At 41.2% G+C, this 18,545-nt stretch overlaps 1 protein-coding gene across 2 annotated transcripts; it reads right to left on the reverse strand.

Moving 5' to 3' along the window:
* Positions 1 to 33: 33 nt before the first annotated feature.
* pmela (premelanosome protein a) lies at positions 34 to 18,545 on the reverse strand. 2 transcript variants are annotated; one of them, XM_084062663.1, is made up of 14 exons: positions 18,380 to 18,545; positions 14,516 to 14,611; positions 12,225 to 12,371; positions 11,476 to 11,613; positions 10,662 to 10,823; positions 9,374 to 9,658; positions 7,213 to 7,599; positions 5,989 to 6,326; positions 5,443 to 5,566; positions 4,538 to 4,699; positions 3,850 to 3,952; positions 2,902 to 3,107; positions 2,124 to 2,214; positions 34 to 1,347 (listed from the first exon to the last, which is right to left on the reverse strand). In XM_084062663.1, the coding sequence occupies exons 1-14, from the start codon at positions 18,438 to 18,440 to the stop codon at positions 1,194 to 1,196; spliced, it is 2,454 nt and encodes an 817-aa protein (XP_083918789.1). In that variant the 5' UTR covers positions 18,441 to 18,545; the 3' UTR covers positions 34 to 1,193. The 2 variants fall into 2 exon arrangements, with proteins under 2 accessions (XP_083918789.1, XP_083918790.1); XM_084062664.1 differs by having other exon boundaries at positions 34 to 1,344; positions 18,380 to 18,544.

Genomic DNA, 18,545 nt, shown 5'->3' on the forward strand with positions numbered 1-18,545 from the left:
AAGAGATTAAAAAAAGGAAAATAAGTGTCCACATAATGATCAAGAAAGTAATATTTATTTTAGGCCTGTAAATATGAAAAATACTGATATTGGCACATCAAATTTACATTGGAATTGATACGCTGGAGTTACAAACAAGTTATTAATAGGAGCAGTAGGTCACAAATAATTTATTACATTTTACATATAATTTATATCAGTGCCTTTAAATAGAAAATAGTGCAGGTCAAAAATAAATATATTCTCTTCTTGTCACAAATGAGACATTGTAAGAAACATTTATTCATCAACTTGCAGTCATCAGGTTCCCCAGTATTCAGAATGTTTATTTCACTTTTTATTTCAACACATTGAATAGTTTATGGTTTCAGTTTATCAAACAGTGTGGCTGCTTCTGGTTTAATGCTTAAACTTGGACATTACCATAACATTTACTCTACATGGGTTAGAGCAGTGATTCTCAACCTGTCGGTCGGGACCCCCAGGGTGGTCCCCAAATGATTGTTTTGGGGGGTATTTGCTTAATGTGCAACATTGTTCTTACTTAAACAGTAAACAAACCAACATACATTATTATTATTATACAGAAGTGTATACAGGGTATCTGCACATTTCAGCTAAAATAAAAATAATATTGTGAGCTTGTAGATCGGCTATTTTCACAATATTTATCTGTGGAACTGAGTCAAACTCCTACAATTCCAAGTGCTTGTCAGGGTGGGGGGGGGGGGGGTCCCCAGTTCAAATATAATTATTTTGGGGGGACTGGGGGTTCGCGGCCTGAAAAGGTTGAGAACCTCTGGGTTAGAGTTCTATGTCTGTATGGCTACTGTGCTTATTATGGAGGTGGTGTTTTATTTGGTACTGTGTGATTTGAAGAGTCCAGTGGTGGAAAAGTAACATTTACTCAAGTACTGTACAATTTTGAAGAACTTCTACTTTACTTTTCACGACGCAGCACGTCGTGGATCGATCTGCTATTCTCAAATTCTTGACAGAAATGGTGAAATTGGGCCATTCATAATGAGTACTTTTACATTGGTACTTCAAGTATATTTTGCCACCAATACTTTTGTACTTTTACTGAAGTAAAAATTAGCAATACACGCATTTTACTTGTAACAGAGTATTTCTGTGGTAAAAAATATTTGAAGTAGTTCTTCCACCGACTGGAAGCTTTCCCGGCGGTCGTATCACACCACTCTGCCCAGTAACGGACGGCTCTCTCCGGGTGACTGTCGGCTCAGCAGGTTCCACAACAACAGAGGTACTGACGTTATCACAGAGCTGGCTCCGCCGTTGCTGTCGCCCTCCTCTGTCAGTGGATGGTACTGCTTGAACCTCCTGCTAAAAACAATACAACGTAAGGCAGGGGTCTTCAACGTTTTCAGGCCAAGGACCCCATAGCTGAGAGAGAGATGAAGCAGGGACCCCCCTCTATATTACCTAAAATTGTGTTTCAGATTAAAACAATGTTTTTACTAGGTCTGCTCTTTTGTCCCTCTACACCTTTACCTCTAAAGTTCTCCTCAGAAAAGGCATGTTAGAGTTCAAGTGGTTATGGTAAAAAAAAAAAATCATATCACACAAAGATTTGGCGGACCCCCTGTAGTAACTCTGAGGACCCCCTAGGGGTCCCGGACCCCCTGTTGAAGACCCCTGACGTAAGGTGATTTAAATTAAACTCAGATGCTTTCATTTTTACAGTAAAATGTAAGTAAGATGTGTAATTTCTTTTGTGATGATATATATTTTTTTAATGGCGAAAATAGCCGTTCTACAAGCTCACAACGTTACGCATTGTGACTGTGAGCTTGTAGATCAGCTATTATAGCCATTTTTTTGCAACACACCAGCGTATACACAAAGTACGAATTAGAGCTTACGTGGTTACACGTAATTAAATTAATAAATGTAGTCAATTATAAAAAAAATCTATGAAATGTTTTTGTTGTGTCGATTCGTTGATGTATATATAAAACATTTTATGTGTTGCTTTTTTTACATTTTTATAATTGACAACATTTATTAATGTGTAACCACGTAAACTACTTATCGATTATTTGAGAAATGGAAAAAGTTTTCCACTATTATATATATTGGATAATGGCAGCGCTACGTACCTGTACATCAAACCAATAGTGCCAACAACAGAGGCCAGAACGATGACGCTCAACACTGCAGCCACGGTCCCTCCGGGGGAGGCTCCGGAACCTGGAATGGAAGGATAGAAGGACAGGATGAGACCCAGGAAACAGATTCATATACAGTATACTTATCAGAGCAAGACCCATGCACATTTTGGGATCTGATGCCGATCTTGAGTTCGGAAAGGTGATTTCGGACCTATTCAAAATGTTTTTGTTTTTTTTATTGCGGTTCCACAAGATACAAAGCAAAATTGCATTGTGAACTAGATCAGCTATTTTTGAAAATGTTTGAAAACCTTTGAATATTTTCTCCTACAATATATTTCGCCAAAATAGGGACACCAGGGTGAATGAAGGCGGTTAACCCATTAAGGCCTGAGTCCGATTCTTAAAATGTTTTCTAAATCCTAACAGTTTTTTGAAAAAAAAAAAAAAATAGAAAAAAAAAATTCATAATTTTTCAAAAATAGCAGATCTACAAGCTCAAAGCGCGGCACTCGGTGCCGCGCTATGAGCTTGTCGATCTGCTATTTTTGAATAGCCAAAGAAATCTAAAAATGACACAGATGCGTTCCAGGTCTTAATGGGTTTAAGATCAGTACACACTGTCAGCATAATTGCCGACACCGATGTTGCCAAAAAAGTCGAATAATAATGACCGACATATCGGCCAAACTGATATATACGTATATGGGTCTGGCTCTTATATGGGTCTGGTCTCTTATACCGATGGGATGTTTCCGTCACTCACCCACTGTCACGCTGACTCGAGCGCTCGCCACGGCCAGGCTGACGTCGTTGGTCAGGGAGACGTTTACGCAGAACACTCCAGAGTCGTTGAAGAACTGGCGAAGGATGAGCTGACAGTCTGGAGAGGGCGCGGCCTCGCTGCACACCGTGTCCATGGGCGTGATGCAGTCGGCGTCCGAGATCACGGTGCAAACCGTACTGGGCAGACTGAACGACAAGATTTACAATTTTAGCAGACCAGACACTCTTCTGCAGAGTGATTTGCAAGTGCGAGATCGGAATAAGCAGAGAAAGCATGAGCTCTAGTAGTCAATAAACAACAAGGTGAATAGTAGTCACATATGTAGAGCCGAGGTAAACAATGAACCTATAGCATCTTAATTTATTTTTTTTGCACATTTTAAAACAACACATTTTTAGCAACAGCATAATATTGTGTTGGATGTGCAGGTGAGATTTAGAAAACCCTTTCGGGTTTATAAGGTTAATCTCACCTCCCTTAAGAAATACAAGAAAGACATACAAAGCATCTGTCTAAACAACCTGCTATCTAAATAACATTCTTTGTGGTGAAGAAAAAGCTAACCTATGTAACAAAAACACAAGAGAACAACTTGAAGTGACCAAGACATATCTGCATAGACAGTCTGAAGAGGTGAGTCTTCAGACTATGGTGGAAAATTGGGAGTGAGTCTGCAGTTTTGCTACAAAGTTGCAATGATAGAATTTGCATATCGAGCACTATATGAATGCCAGATTTTCATAAATTGGACTTTATAATTACTTATTTACTCATTTGAATGTTAACTTCCTTTAATCTGTGTGTAATTATACTCTTAGGAACTACTAATTTGATATATGGAACTAATACTATATTCCATATGCATTGTTGCATCGCCTTTCATCAAAGGTGAATTGAGTTTCAACAGTTGTGTGACCTGATACTCACCTTCCTTGACAAGTAATGGTGAGGTCCACAGCATTCTGCTCCAGCTCGGTGGTCAACGACACCACATTGGTCATCTGTACGATCTCCACACTCTCAATGCCCTCTGTGTGCCGGTTATAAGACAGGACAAATCACGAGAGATCACTACTTGAACCACATAGCGTCCATCCATACAGTACACTAGGCATGCCATAATAGGCGAACATTTGGTGGAAATAGGCAAGCAGTCTGTGAAAATAGCCGATCTACAAGCTGACAACGCATCATGTTGTGCAGGGCAGTGAGCTTGAAAATCGTCTATTTTCAAAAAGGAGATTTGGGGAAAAGGAGGGGGCCAGGGATAGATCCTTGGGGCACCCCGGAAGTAGGCTATTTGGGGTTTAAGTAATCTCTCAAGACAGATTCAGATCTCCTCAGTTGAATCTGTTCGGCAACTCCCATTACAACGTGTAGAGTTGTTGTTATTAGGCATGAAAACAAAGGCACGCCACCGGAAGAGGAGGGCTGAAGGAGAGTGAACGGGCCGACATCCGGTCTCTACACAGGGAATTGGGTGTTGCAGATGGGTTCCCAGATTGGGGTTTAAGTGATTGAAACTATATCCAGTGTTCCCGTTATGAAAACATGTATCATGAGAAGGATGTACCGCAGGAAAACTAATAATAATAATATCCTTGTTGTTACTCACGGATGATAGCCACAGAGGTGGCGAGGGAGCCATAGCGGTAGACCATGCAGTCAGACGTCAGCTCTGGCGCTTGTCTTTTGGCCACGATGAGAGGAACCTGCGCCGGATCAATCTCTGCCTCTGCCTCCGCTTCCACCGGAGCCGCAGTGACCACAGGTTGTTCTAGACAAGAAAGACATAACACATTGTGAAAAATTAGATTTCACGGCCAACACAGGCGTTTGCAGAGACACCTCTTCAACAGCATGTAATTATCTATATCAGTGATTCTCAACCTTTTTTAATTTCTAGGACCTCAGTTTGATATACATTCGGCCACAGACCACATTTTATTTTTACCAGCTTAGTGGTCTTGTGGTTAGAGTGTCCGCCCTGAGACTGGGAGGTCAGGGTTCGAGACCCAATGCCTCCCTGCTTGGCAGCAAGGGCTGGATTGGGGGGTAAATCCCAGCGACATACTAGCGTTATGTCCAGGGGGTGTACAGTACTTGTACATCAAGCTGCTTCACACTACAGAAACTGGAGATAGGCTCCTGCCATGTGGGCCATATGGCTCAGCAAGGCTTACTTACTAACAGACCCCATTTGATACGTTAATCGCTGGGACCCTAATCTCCACTGCAACATTCTCAGACAGTGTTCATTTAACTGTGAGGGCCCTAATAAGCACGTCTTACAGTAATTAACGCATAAGACGTGGAAATAAGACGTGCTTAATGGGGCCCTGAGAGTGTACAAATGAGAGCCAATGTGGTTCCATGTGTACACTCTCAGAGTTACATGTTTGAGTCCTAACTATCAATCACTTATAGCTGAGGACCCCCCCTGGAAACCCCATAAGGACCCTTGGCCTGGGGGTCCCCAGACGACAGGTTGAGAACCACTGACCTAATATAAATCCATACCTTCTACGTCTGCCACTTCGTTGACTATTTCAGCCTCGGCATCAGCTGCTAGCTCTAGCACCACGGCGGCCTCGGTGGCAGCGGGAACAATGACATTATCAGCAGCAGGGGGCGCTACAACCACCTAGGGACGGGACCATATGAAAATGTCATGTCACTATTATTGCGACCAAATTTTACGATATTATGGTGATAATCAAAATATGCTTAAAACTCTTAAAATGCCACTTTTATTAACCGCTTTAAACCCCAGCATCCATAGTCTGGGGTGGAACATTTGCCCAAAATAGCAGATCTACAAGCTTGTAGATCGGCTATTTTTGGCAAAGAGATTTAGAGAGCGAAAAAAGACGTTCTTTACAGGTGAGTTTTACCAATTCTAGAGGGTTTAAGTGGTACCGGTTATGCAGCTCTGCAATGGTGAATTGATCTCAGACGGAGGACAATTTCACGATAAATTAAAATCTCTGCGATACGATTATTGTGAGCGTTTTCTTATCACGATAAAGGATAATAACGATTAGCGTCCCATCCCTACAACTATACCTCTGTGGCAGCAGCTGCAGGAGCCACTTCTGTTGCTTCAACGGCAGGAACGACCTCCTCTGTTGCAGCAGCAGCTTCAGCATCAACAGCAGCATCCGTCTCCTCTGCTAGCGCTACCTCTGTCGCAGGAGCAACGGTGGCAGCAGCAGCAGCATCGGCCACGACTTCTTCTTCTTCAGGGACTGCGGCCGCCGGCTCTTCTTCTACTGCGGTCTCCTCTGCCTCTGCAGCAACGGGGGCGACGGAAGCGGCGGCGGCGGCGGCATCGACCACTGGCACTTCGACGGTGTCGGCAGCTGCTGCGTCCACGGCGGCTGTTTCATCCTCTGCGGTTTCAACTGCAACAATAGGGATGTCACGATTATGAAAAGTTTACTTGACGAATATTTGTCGCTGAAATAATTAGCGATTAACGATTTTAATGTGTTTCTGTCGTTAAACGTTGGAACATTATGCATAGAAATTAAATGTATTTTTGGCTTTTAGGCTTTCGTAAGGGCAGACCTAGCTAACTTACACTTTGAATTACTTTATACTAGGGGTGTGCCAATATATCGCGGGACGATATATCGGTTCGTTTTCGTGACGATATGTATCGTTATGGCGTTTCTTTTTTTTTCTCCAAAAAATATATATTTTTTGCAATAATAATAATGCAAAAACAGAAGTATTTGTTTACATTTTGTGGTGTACTGATCAAGGCCAAGACTCACACAGTTTGGTACAAACCCATATATGGGCATTTATTTAGAAAAAACGCACAGAAGGTAGGGGGAATAAGGGGGAATAATGCAAAATCAAAGGTAAGTATGATGTTCAACAGAGGTTCTTCCCAGGTTTGGGGCACACAGTCCAATCATCACATAAAGGAATCGATCACGTTCCAAAGGTTGCCTACAAGAATAAAATAAATAGCGTTTTAGTATAATGTTAGCCTGGCTCCAGCCCCTGAATCGCTAGTCTCTCATTCAGGGTCTGGTGACGCTGTCGAAGGCGGGGTTTTCTCGGTTGAAAATCTAACCGGCGGCCCGGCCCAATTGAATTGTTATTGTGTGTTGTATTGTATCGTGAAATGAGTGTATCGGCACACCCCTACTTTATACCAAAAAAAAACCATTAATAGTGGAAATAGCACATCTACAAGCTGAAAGCGCATCGTGATAAAAATATTGCGATTATCTCAAATAATTGCGATTAGGCGTTTATGTAATAAACAGGCCTTACCTGCGACAGCAGCCGCGTCGGTCGGCTCGACGGGAACGGCCAATGCTGCGCCGAGCGTGTCGTCCGCGGCGGCGTCTACTTCTGCGGCGGTGTCTGCCACCACGGTGGCCGCTGGGTCTTGTTCTGCCACGGGGACGTCCTCTCCTGCTGCTGCGGGGGCCACCGAGACCACCTCCACCACCGCCCCCTCCTCCTCCGCGGCCGCCGGCTCCACCGCTGCCTCCACGCCTTCAGCAGCGGGGTCTGCGGCTACGGCTACGTTAGCGTCATCCACCACCGGAGTGGCCTCAGAAGCAGCAGGAACGTCCAGAGCGATGGCGTCTCCTGTGTCTTCAGTAGAGGCCACCACAACCACGGTTGGGACGGGAGACGATTCTACAGGGATTACTGAAGGAAAAAAGTACAGTTAGAAGTATAAACCTCAGCATATTTCTTATCTTTATAAAATGACATCTGCATTGTATGAAAAGTAACTCAGCCAATACGTGGGACAGTGTAAATGTCCTGTGCTGTAAATTATGAGCACAGTCACACAAATATTACATCTCCATAAAGCCACGTAATCATTATTCGGATCAAGATCGACTTTTCTGAGCTTCCACGCCGCGAATAAAGGCCTTTCCGAACGAGGCATCAACTATATGAATAGTTTTGATAACAGAATACTTGCCGGTGAGTGTTTCGCATTTTCATATTGTTTATTCATCATGCACCTGGTATGTAATGGCCTTAAAGGGGTAGTTCACCCCTATCGATTAGTCACCCCATTCATGGATATTTTTTAGTTTTTGTCGCATTTCTAAAATAATAATTTGATGACCAGCGGAACGGTAGGCAGCGGTTCCGGTAGGAGATACAAAGGAGACTCTTTGTGTCTCCTCCCGGAACCGCTGCCGATCATCAAATCATTGGCTTAGGAATGCAACAAAAACTAAAAAATATCCATGAATTCAAGTCTCCATGGGCTGACTAATCGATAGAAAAAAAATCATTTTGGGAGTGAACTACCCCTTTAAGGTAAAAATGAAAATCCAGTGTGATGAATTGAAGCTCTCACCAGCAGTGGTGTTTCCAGTGCTAGTAGGGATGCTTGTCACAACCGCAGTTGGAACAGGAGTTGAGCTACTAGTAGGGTAGCTTGTCACAACAACCACAGTTGGAACAGGAGTTGAGATACAAGGGGTGCTTGTCACAACCACAGTTGGAACAGGAGTTGAGCTACTAGTAGTAGTGGTAGTAGTAGGGATGCTTGTCACAACCACAGTTGGAACAGGAGACGATGCTACAGGTATTACTGAAGGAAAGTACAGTAGAAATAAACTTCTAGCATATCTCTTATCTTTTTAAAATGACATCTGCATTGTATGAGAAGTAATTCAGCCAATACTTGGCAGTGTAAATGTCCTCACACGCGTGAGGGGACGTTTCTTGTTTTGCCTTCGATTAATTCTAAGAGAATATACCGTACATTTTTAAACTGTTGTTTGTTGTCATGAGCACCACAGTCACACAGAACGCAAATTTGACATGCCGATGAAGCCATGTAATCATTATTCGGATCAAGGTCGACTTTTCTGAGCTTCCACACCACAAATAAAGCATCAACTTTTGTGAACATCGTCATGCACCCGGTATGTAAAAGCCTTAAAGGTTCTATGACATTCATTTTCACTTTTTTTTTTGGGGGGGGTTTTATAACCTCAATTACACCCAAAAAAACAGAACTTTGAACATTCAGTCTGTGGTCTGGGGTTTTCTGAATAATTAGGCTGAAAAGTAATCTGAGATTGCCCCTTAGAGAGTGAAGTCACAGGCCATTAATCCCGCCCACTCTCCTCCTCGCCCCTCCCCTCTCCTTTCGGGGCGGGGGGGGGGGGGGGGGGGGGGGGGGGCGGAGCAGAGGCGATGATTGACAGGCAAAATCCCTCAACAGCGACACCCACAGGCAAAGATGTATTTTTTCATTGCAGTTGAAAAGGCTTTAGAAATGTGAGAGAAAAACACCTGCAATGGCTCACTGGAGAGGAATTTTCAGTTAAAACTTTTTATACACGTTTTAAAGGACCATGACAAAGATTTTTAATGTGTTGTAAAACTGAATGTCATGAAACCTTTAATGCAAAAAATGAAAAAGCCAGTGTGATGAATTGAAGTCTCTTACCAGCAGTGGGGTTTCCACAGGTACTGGGGATGCTGGCCATGATGACCACCTGAGGTTTGAAGGCCCCCAGGGAGACGTACGTGTGCGTGACGGTGCGCTCTCTGGAGATCAGAGTCCCACTGCTGTCCCCAAAGTCCCAGTTGAAGGTGATGTCGGAGTCGCCCAGGTACAGGCTGGGGTCGTGCACGTTGACGCTGAAGGCGATGGCTCGGTTCTGGATGAAGCTCGCGTCGTTCTGGTTGACGTCGTTCACTTGGGCCAGTGAGATGGTGAAAGGGATCTGGTCTGTTGGTGAAGACAGAGGAGATAAGACGTGGTTATCTTAAGAGCTGCAAAACTTGATGTTTAATTATTTGTCATATCTTGGCTACTAGTTTCATGTAGCCAGGCAACTGGCCATGCGACACTATAGACCAGTGTGTCCTAATCAATGAGTCGGGACAAAGGTTTAGGGGTTGATACTAAGGACTCAGAGACACTTGCCTGTCAGGCAAGTACAGGTACCGTTCTACTTGCCCAAAGGTCATGCTCACCCAATGATAGATAAACTTTGAATTACCATTCATTTTAACATTTTTTTTTACTTTCTACTTCAAATTCATGGGGCTGCACAATATGGACAAAATTTCATACCTCAATATTTATGCCAAATATCTCTGTTGCAATCCCCACTCAAACACACTTGCCCGTAGGGCCAACCTGAAAGCAAACTCCACCTGCCCGACCGTTTTATAGGGCATCGCAGTTCCCGCCCACTTCCTGGTTCCACTGCAAAATACTCAATGCAATTTTCCCATTGACATTTGCAAAAATATTTATATCAATTAATTTAAGCCTAGAATCAAGCTATCCAGGGTCCTGGTGAATCATGACCATAAAACGTTTGATTCTGTGAAAAAAACTTTTTTGAAAACGGCAAAACAAAGGGTATTTATTAAATATAGTATATCATATAATTAAATATAAAATAAAATAAATCACAGAAAAAAATGTTTAATGTTCATGATTCACCAGGACCCTGGATGGCTTGATTCTAGGCTTAAATTAATTGATATAAATATTTTTGGAAATGTCAATGGGAAAAATGCATTGACTATTTTGCAGTGGAACCAGGAAGTGGCCGCAACTGCGATGCCCTATTTACCTGCCACGGGCAGTCGTGCAATCGTTAGTGTCAACCCCTGTTTACGGTAAACATCCCTTTCTTTTCTAGTACAGCATACAGTATATCAGGACAGACAGATTTAAATATTTTAAGGGCATTGTTGGTGTTGGTTGTTGTTGTTACCTGTGATGGTGAACACAGTGGAGGCGTAGCCCAGAGGGATAAACCTGGTGCTGCTCCTCATGTGGTAGATAACAACCTCCATGTTGTAAGAGCCCAGAGGGATGTTGTCTGTTCCGATAGACAGAGAGGAGGAGGGACCGTCTGCAACCTGCCAGTAACGTCCTGGGATGAGGAAGTACAGTAGTATTTTATATTTATTTATATGTTTATTTGACAGGGACAAGGCAAAACAACATTGTTTCAAGTAACAACAAAATATATATAATAAATATAAACAGATGTATTACTTATAGAGTCTGTAGCCAGGGCTAGTATATGTAAATTATAAAAGAAATTAAAATGATAAAATCCCATTTGTGTGTGTATGTGTGTGGGTGCGCATACTGTATGTGCAGGCGAGCGTGGCATTTTTTTCTGATTCGTTTTTTAATAGGAATTGTTATTATAGTATATTTAGAATAGCCTGATGAGCAATTAGGTTTTTTTATCACTCCATTTTCATCAGGATTTTCTTATCTTTTATTTTTTCTTTATTAAAGCATCAATTACAAACCTTTATACTTAAACAAAACATACTTAATCAGTATCAGGTGTTTCTTTAGTTTATAATCCAGTGACACGCATTTGGTGCTATGTAAAATGATTGCCACAATATTTTAGATAGTATCACCATTGATTAAACTGACTCTAGATTTACACGTATGTATTACTCTCTCATATCATTCATTCATTTAATGTTATCTCAAGCCATGTTAATACTTGTGTATTTAGCTATCAAGCATCCACAGAATACTGTTAATAAAATCATCTTTACCCCAGGCCTTCCACACGTAGACATAGAAGGGTTTTCTGGGGTTGGGCATAGCGTTGAGTGGGGTTCCATCAGGGAAGACCTGAGTCCCATCAGTAGCCTGGTCAGGATACACAGCCTGACCCTCAACATACTGAGTTCCTGGAAATGAGCAACAAAACGTGTTTAAATGTTATAAAAATTAAACTGTTTTCAATTTCAAAGCAGCTTTATTGGCATGAGAAAGTTTACATTGCCAAAGCAAGAGTCAAAATATAATAAAAACAATTTAAGACAGGTACGGCATTGTGTTAAACAGAGCTACTGTATGTCACATTGCGATGTTATATACATGTTATATATACATGTTATACATGTTATATACATGTTATATATACACGTGTTACATACATTATACAGGGTATAAAGCTTTTTGAAACAAACAGCAGAAATCTTTCAATCTTTTGAGGAAAATTAGCAGCATTTTTCCCAAAACCATTTAAATAGTATACAAAAAAGCCTCAGATTTCAAATGTGTTTAAAGGTAGCAGCTCTGCTTATGTGCAGTGGTAGTAGTTACTAAGTACCATGTATTGTAATAATAATCCAAATCCACAAAGTAACTAGTGGAGTAAAAAGTAGAATATTGTATGTAGTGGAGTAGGAGTAAAAGTATTGAACATTTTAAAATACTCCAGTAAAGTAAGAAAATCCTCAAAATTGTACTTAAGTACAGTACTTGAATGCTAGTTACTTTACACCACTGATCTTACCGTTGATGGTACAGTTCCTGGCCCAAACCACCTGGCCATCAGCAAGAACCGTTTGGTTTTGTGGGAATTTGAGGTCAATATTGAAGGTGGCTTTGGCTCCAGTGAGGGTGGGGGCATCGTTTCTGATGTCAAAGGCAACTTCACCACCTGGAGATAATATGACACACACACTAATTATTCACATGACAACACAAATAATATTGGAACTTGTTTCAATGAATGAAATGTTATTTCAACCAGTTTGTGTGGTATTATGTTAATACAATATAACTAGTATCTGCAGTGGATGGAGGCGGTCTTCCAATAGGACAGCTTTCGTTCTTTTTAAGACCATTTATTTAGATTAAGGCTTATTTTCAAGACATTATTCAAAATCTCACCAAAGTCATCATACGGACAGTTCATAAAATGTTATAGGCCTATAGCAAATTACATAAATAAGTTATATAGGGGGTATTAGGGGTGGGACGATATATCGTTATCGCAATATATCGCGATACTTTCTCCCGCGATAAATAATCGATATACTGCCGAAAGAAATCGATATTAAAAAAAAATATATATATCATTTTTTTTATTCGGCAGTATATCGATTGTGATACTTTGTTTTTCCGACTCTGTATTTGTGTAATGATGATTTTGAACAGTTTGGTGCTATTTTAGGTGTTTATGAATTGAATACAAGGACTATCGTGATATATCGTTGGTGAAATTTCATGCAATATATTGTGATATCGCAATATATCGCAATACATCGAATATTGTGATATTATTGTTATCAAGGGCCTAATATCGTCACAGATATCGTATCGTGAGATACCCATATCGTCCCACCCCTATAAGGTATATAGGACAGGTATATTGTAGTAGCCCTGCCTGAAGCTGCTAAGCCCAATATCTCCTCGGGCCAAGCGGAGATGCCCTTTTGGATAAGTGGTAGAAATTCCCACACGAGTAGCTCTCGCCTTCGGACCACAAGGTCATGGGTTCGATCCCGGGCACCACCCGCCAACTCAGCGTATGAGTAGCACGGCTTGGGTGCGGCAAGTCGCACGATAAGAACTGATGGTAGGTGTGGCGCTCCACCTCAGCAATCCATCTCCCAGGGGTACTTGAGGGGGTTCATGGGGGTCCCCAGCTAAATGATAGATAGGAACCAAATGGACCCTTATGGGTCTGTAACTCTGAAAGCGTACAAATGGAACCAAATGGACCCTAACGGGTCAATTTGGTTCCATTTGTACACTCTCAGAGTTAAATGAACATCGATTTTACAATATAAATTGGGATCCCAGAGATGGAGATGCCATTAAATGGGGGTCCGCAGCCTAATGCATGTCAAACTGGGGGTCCTTGAAATTAAAATGGTTGAGAATCACTGCTAGAGAGCCGTAAAAACCTTCTCTTATTGGGGTCCCTGGCTTATCTTTTCAAATGGGGGTCCGCGGGCTAACAAGTGTCAATTAGGGGGTCCTTGACATGAAAAAGTTTGAGAACCAGAGGTCTAGCACATTGTAACAGGGACAGACTCCCGCGTTATCGGCTGATACTGACAATAAGCCTCTCTCTCTCTGACCTACTTATTACGCGGGAGACCATTGGGTTCAAATCCTGGGTGTAACAGCTGTAATTACCCCTCTCCGCCAGCAGAGGACATACAACTTACAGGCTGCAGCTTTAAAGGGATTCTAGGCAACATTAAGGCTAAATTAAAAATAAATAAATATATATATATTTTTTTTTTGCATTTTTCCCCCCTCTATCAGCCACTATATAATGATGCTGGGGTGTTTTCCTGCATTGAAACACAGACCTCTTTCTGAAATCCATATTTTCCCTACTATTCATGTTTGTCCGGGGCGTAAATGAACGCACGCATGTGCGCGTCCGTGCGCGTCCGTGTCAACTTTTTACTTTCGGTTTTAAAACGCTCTCAAACTTCGTTTTTGAGGCACAGAATTTACTTTTAAGATAGCGTTTGGATAGAATTTAGTTGTTTAACTTCATATATGTGGTCAATTTATCATGAAAGAGCCTACAAATTCAGAGAACCAGCAGGGGCGGGCAGTAACACGCATTGTATCCGAATAAAGCAACCTATTTTCGGCATGGCCCCTTCAGAAGTCCCCTTAACTCTATGGAAGTCCCTCCTGCGTCACCCCCTGGTGGTCGGGGAAACGAACTGCTGGAGGCGCGGTGTTTGTTTATCTCTGAACTTGCCGTCAATCCCTTTAAGAGAGAACCCATCTTACTCAAGAGATAGATAGAGAGAGAGAATGGTTGAGACTCACCATTCCAGCAGTTTCTGAATCTTGCGTCTCCGTCTCTCCACGCAGGATACATCCGTGAGTTCCATGAGCGGTAACGTGTGAACTGAATTCTAGACTCTGGGGAAGAAAAGTCCTTGATTTACTATTCAGAGAGAGGCAGCATCATGCAATTCATATCATTCACATTATTCTTTATCCGTCCTATAAAGCAGGGGTCTTCAACAGGGGGTCCGGGACCCCTAGGGGGTCCTCAGAGTTACTACAGGGGGTCTGCCAAATCTTTGTGTGATATGATCTTTTTTTTTTTACCTTAACCACTTGAACCACCTAGCATCCCTTTTCTGAGGAGGACTTTTGCCAAAAAGTTCTACAACTACAAGATCTACAATATCTACAAGATCTACAAGCTCTACAAGATCCAAAAATAGCAGATCTACAAGCTCACAACGCCTCGCAGCGCGAGGCGTTGTGAGCTTGTAGATCTGCTATTTTTGGCAAAGAGGTGTAGGTGTAGAGGGAAAAAAGAGCAGACCAAGTTAAAAAAAAAGTTTTACTTGGTTTAATCTGAAACACAATTTTATATAATATAGAGGGGGATCCCTGCTTCATCTCTATCTCAGCTAGGGGGTCCTTGGCCTGAAAACGTTGAAGACCCCTGCTGTACACAACATACTACATATACAATAAACAGACAATAGTTCACCTACAAAAGTTAAGAAACAGGTACATGATCTAGGAAAATAAATACATTTCAGAAATGTACAATTTTACAATATTGTACATTTCATGAGAAACATCAGAGAAAGGGGTTACCCATATCATCTTACAATTTTACAACAAATTATACATAATGACTTCTTGTGTTACTCACTGATGATCTAAAGTGCTTACTTTGCTAATTTCAAAGTCCAGCTCCATAAAATCAAACTCTAATGGAAGATGTGTTGTTTTCTTTATACTATATTTATAAAGATGATCTTTTGAAAATAATACTATAGTGCCAGATCAAACAAACCATCTTTCACTCAAGAGTGGGCATAGAACCTTATAGAATGAATGAATAAATAAGGATGAGGATATTGATACAAGTTACATCAGTAGTTCTCAAAATGGGAAATCGTGGGAAAAAATGTGGAATATTCTTGAAAACATTTTACAACACTAATCTTCTTTTTATGGGGGTCCCAAAATATTCAGCGAATTCAGGGGTATTTACTTCGGTCCGGGACCCACAAATGGGTCCCAGCCCACTGTTTGGGAAACAGTGTTCTAGATCTAGTCTATGTTTTGGGACACATACAGATATAAAACACTGAAACAACAAAAATAAGACCAAAACACAAAAGTTACATCGTGAGGTATTAGGGAGATTTTAAGAGCAGGTTATTAAATTGTCCATATAGGCAGTGTTGCCAGATTCTGTGAGAGAAACAAGCAACCGGGTCCAGGAAAACCAGCCCAAAAGAAGCGACTATGGTCCACATGAGTACTTTAACATATACATCAGCTATTTGAAAATAGCCGATCTACAAGCTCACAACGCGTCGCATTGCGACTCGTTGTGAGCTTGTAGATCGGCCATTTTCAAATAAAATCTTGCAGGGGAAATTATAATAAGTAGATTTGGCAACCCTTGCATATAGGATATTGGTGGCGTGAGTTTTTTAGCACGAGTTGTGTAGATTGTTCCATGAAACAGGAGCATCATCATCAGAGCAGAAAGCATATTTTCCCTAGGGGGGAGAGGGGGGGGCTTGGGGGTGGAGGTAGTGCTAGTCACACGACCCCTACAATCTACCCTCAATCCCTTTCATGTGATCGTCAGCTGAGCTCTCATGCATCCGTAATCCCACACAGAGGAGGAGAATGAGGAGATCTCACAGACTTTGGGGCGACCGGGGGCCTGCAGCCCCTCTCCACTGATGTGTGACTTTATGACTTTATGAATCAATGTTGGTTTGGTTGGAGGGCTTTTTCTCTTTCTTCAATTGAATTCGATTGATTGATTGATTATTAAGTTTGCAAAAAAAAAAGCACAAAGTACAGTTGAACCCATTAAAGACCTGAGGCCCATTCAAAAAATGTTTTCTAAATCCTAACGTTTTTTTGAAAAAAAAAATCTAAAAAATATTTTTTCACAATTTTTCGAAAATAGCAGATCTACAAGCTCATAGCGCGGCACTCGGTGCCGCGCTATGAGCTTGTATATCTGCTATTTTTGAATAGCCAAAGAAATCTAAAGTGACACAGATGCGTTCCAGGTCTTAATGGGTTTAATACAAATACATTGCTAAAAGGATTGAAACCCAAAGAAAGCCCTATGGCTCGTTTCCATTGGGGTCTCTGTATAATAGACCTGAATTAACTTCAGTTCAAATCACAAAATCATGTGTAATATAGGATAACATACTGTAAATACCTCCCACATATTGTTGTTGTTGTCGGGCAGAAACCTCTTACTCCGTATTTCAACTTTTGTGTTTCTTTCGTAAATTAACACCCTATACTTGATCATACAACAGCGTCACACGAAAGTGTCAAAAGTAGCAGATCTACAAGCTCGAAACGCGGCGCGAAGCTACTTTTGATACTTTTGAATTTTAGTCCTGAATATTTACGGTTTAGGACATATGAGGTTTCCACCCGACAAAGACGAAATGATACGTGGAATTGAAATAAAACTCCACAAAACCTTTTAAGTGACTTGATTTGCAACGAATTAGCGTGTGATTATATAGGGTTATGGATTCATTGAATAGTGTTACTGGGTTTATTTATCAGCATGAAACCAGTGTGAAATCATAGATAAATAAGGACATACGACTCAAACAAGGCCAATTTGAGATCAGGTATAGCAAAGTTCTGATTCATGATTAGTCCTTTAAAAGTCATCTTTTTGCACAACCTATGTCAGTTATTGTTGAAGTGTAAAAGTCTAGACTTAAAACAGTATTTTTTGCACCTTATGTCTAACCTCATGAAGTACATGTACAGTATACTGTATGCATGTATAAATGAACATAATCTTAGATTAAAATTGTGACCTGTTTCTTTCCTTGCTCTCCCCTCTCTCTGCCCCCCCCCACCTCCCTTCCTTTCTCCTGAAAACTACAAATTACACAAAAACATTGTTCCATCCACTTCTTTACACCTGTAAATCTGTGATGTGACAATAAAGATAGTTTTTTCACAATAGTAATTATTTATTTAAGACATGAGGCAAATTTAAATCCTAACAGTTTTTGGAAAAAAGTCTAAAAAAATATTGTTTTCAAGATTTTTCAAAAATAGCAGATCTAGAAGCTCATAGTGCGGCACTCGGTGCCGCGCTATGAGCTTGTATATCTGCTATTTTTGAATAGCCAAAGAAATCTAAAGTGACACAGATGCGTTCCAGGTCTTAAAGGGTTTAATTATCATGTATTCATTCACAGATTGGCGTTCAAAGTTAATCTACTCCTGCCCTATAGTCACGTGTTGTGACTCATTGCCATATAAGGGAAGGTGAGTCACTAATATTGTCACCTGATGAAGGCCAACTGTGGCCGAAACGTTGCGTACCCTGGAATGTCAGTGTTTTAAATAAACAAAACAACTGTAGAGCAAAGCCGTTGTGCAGAACTTCTATTCTTTTATATACTGTCATTTTGTGTCCAGCACCAGCAAGGAACTGGATGTGTACGCAACCCACTTGTTTTGAACAATAAAGTTGATTCTCATTCTGATTTAGAGCCACAAAATGGAGGTGAATTCAAAACACATTATTGTGTAACCAATGCAATCATACGGGATAAACACCATTTTATAATAAGCAAGACAAACATACAACCAAAACAATGTTTTTCCCAGACAAACATAATAAGTAAGAAATCAAGATGTACTTACTGGCTGCAGTGGCAGCAGTGGCAAAAGCCAGCACAACAATCATCAGTGTCAAAGTCCCCATGGTTCGAGAGCGTCTTGTCCCTTTCTGAGCCCCGATTCCTCACCCTGAGTTCCTGCTGCACCCCTACACAACACAACACAACCAAAGAGACCGGAGAAAAGATAT

Source organism: Gymnoscopelus microlampas, assembly GCF_963454915.1.
Source record: "Gymnoscopelus microlampas genome assembly, chromosome: 7".
NCBI lineage: Eukaryota > Metazoa > Chordata > Actinopteri > Myctophiformes > Myctophidae > Gymnoscopelus > Gymnoscopelus microlampas.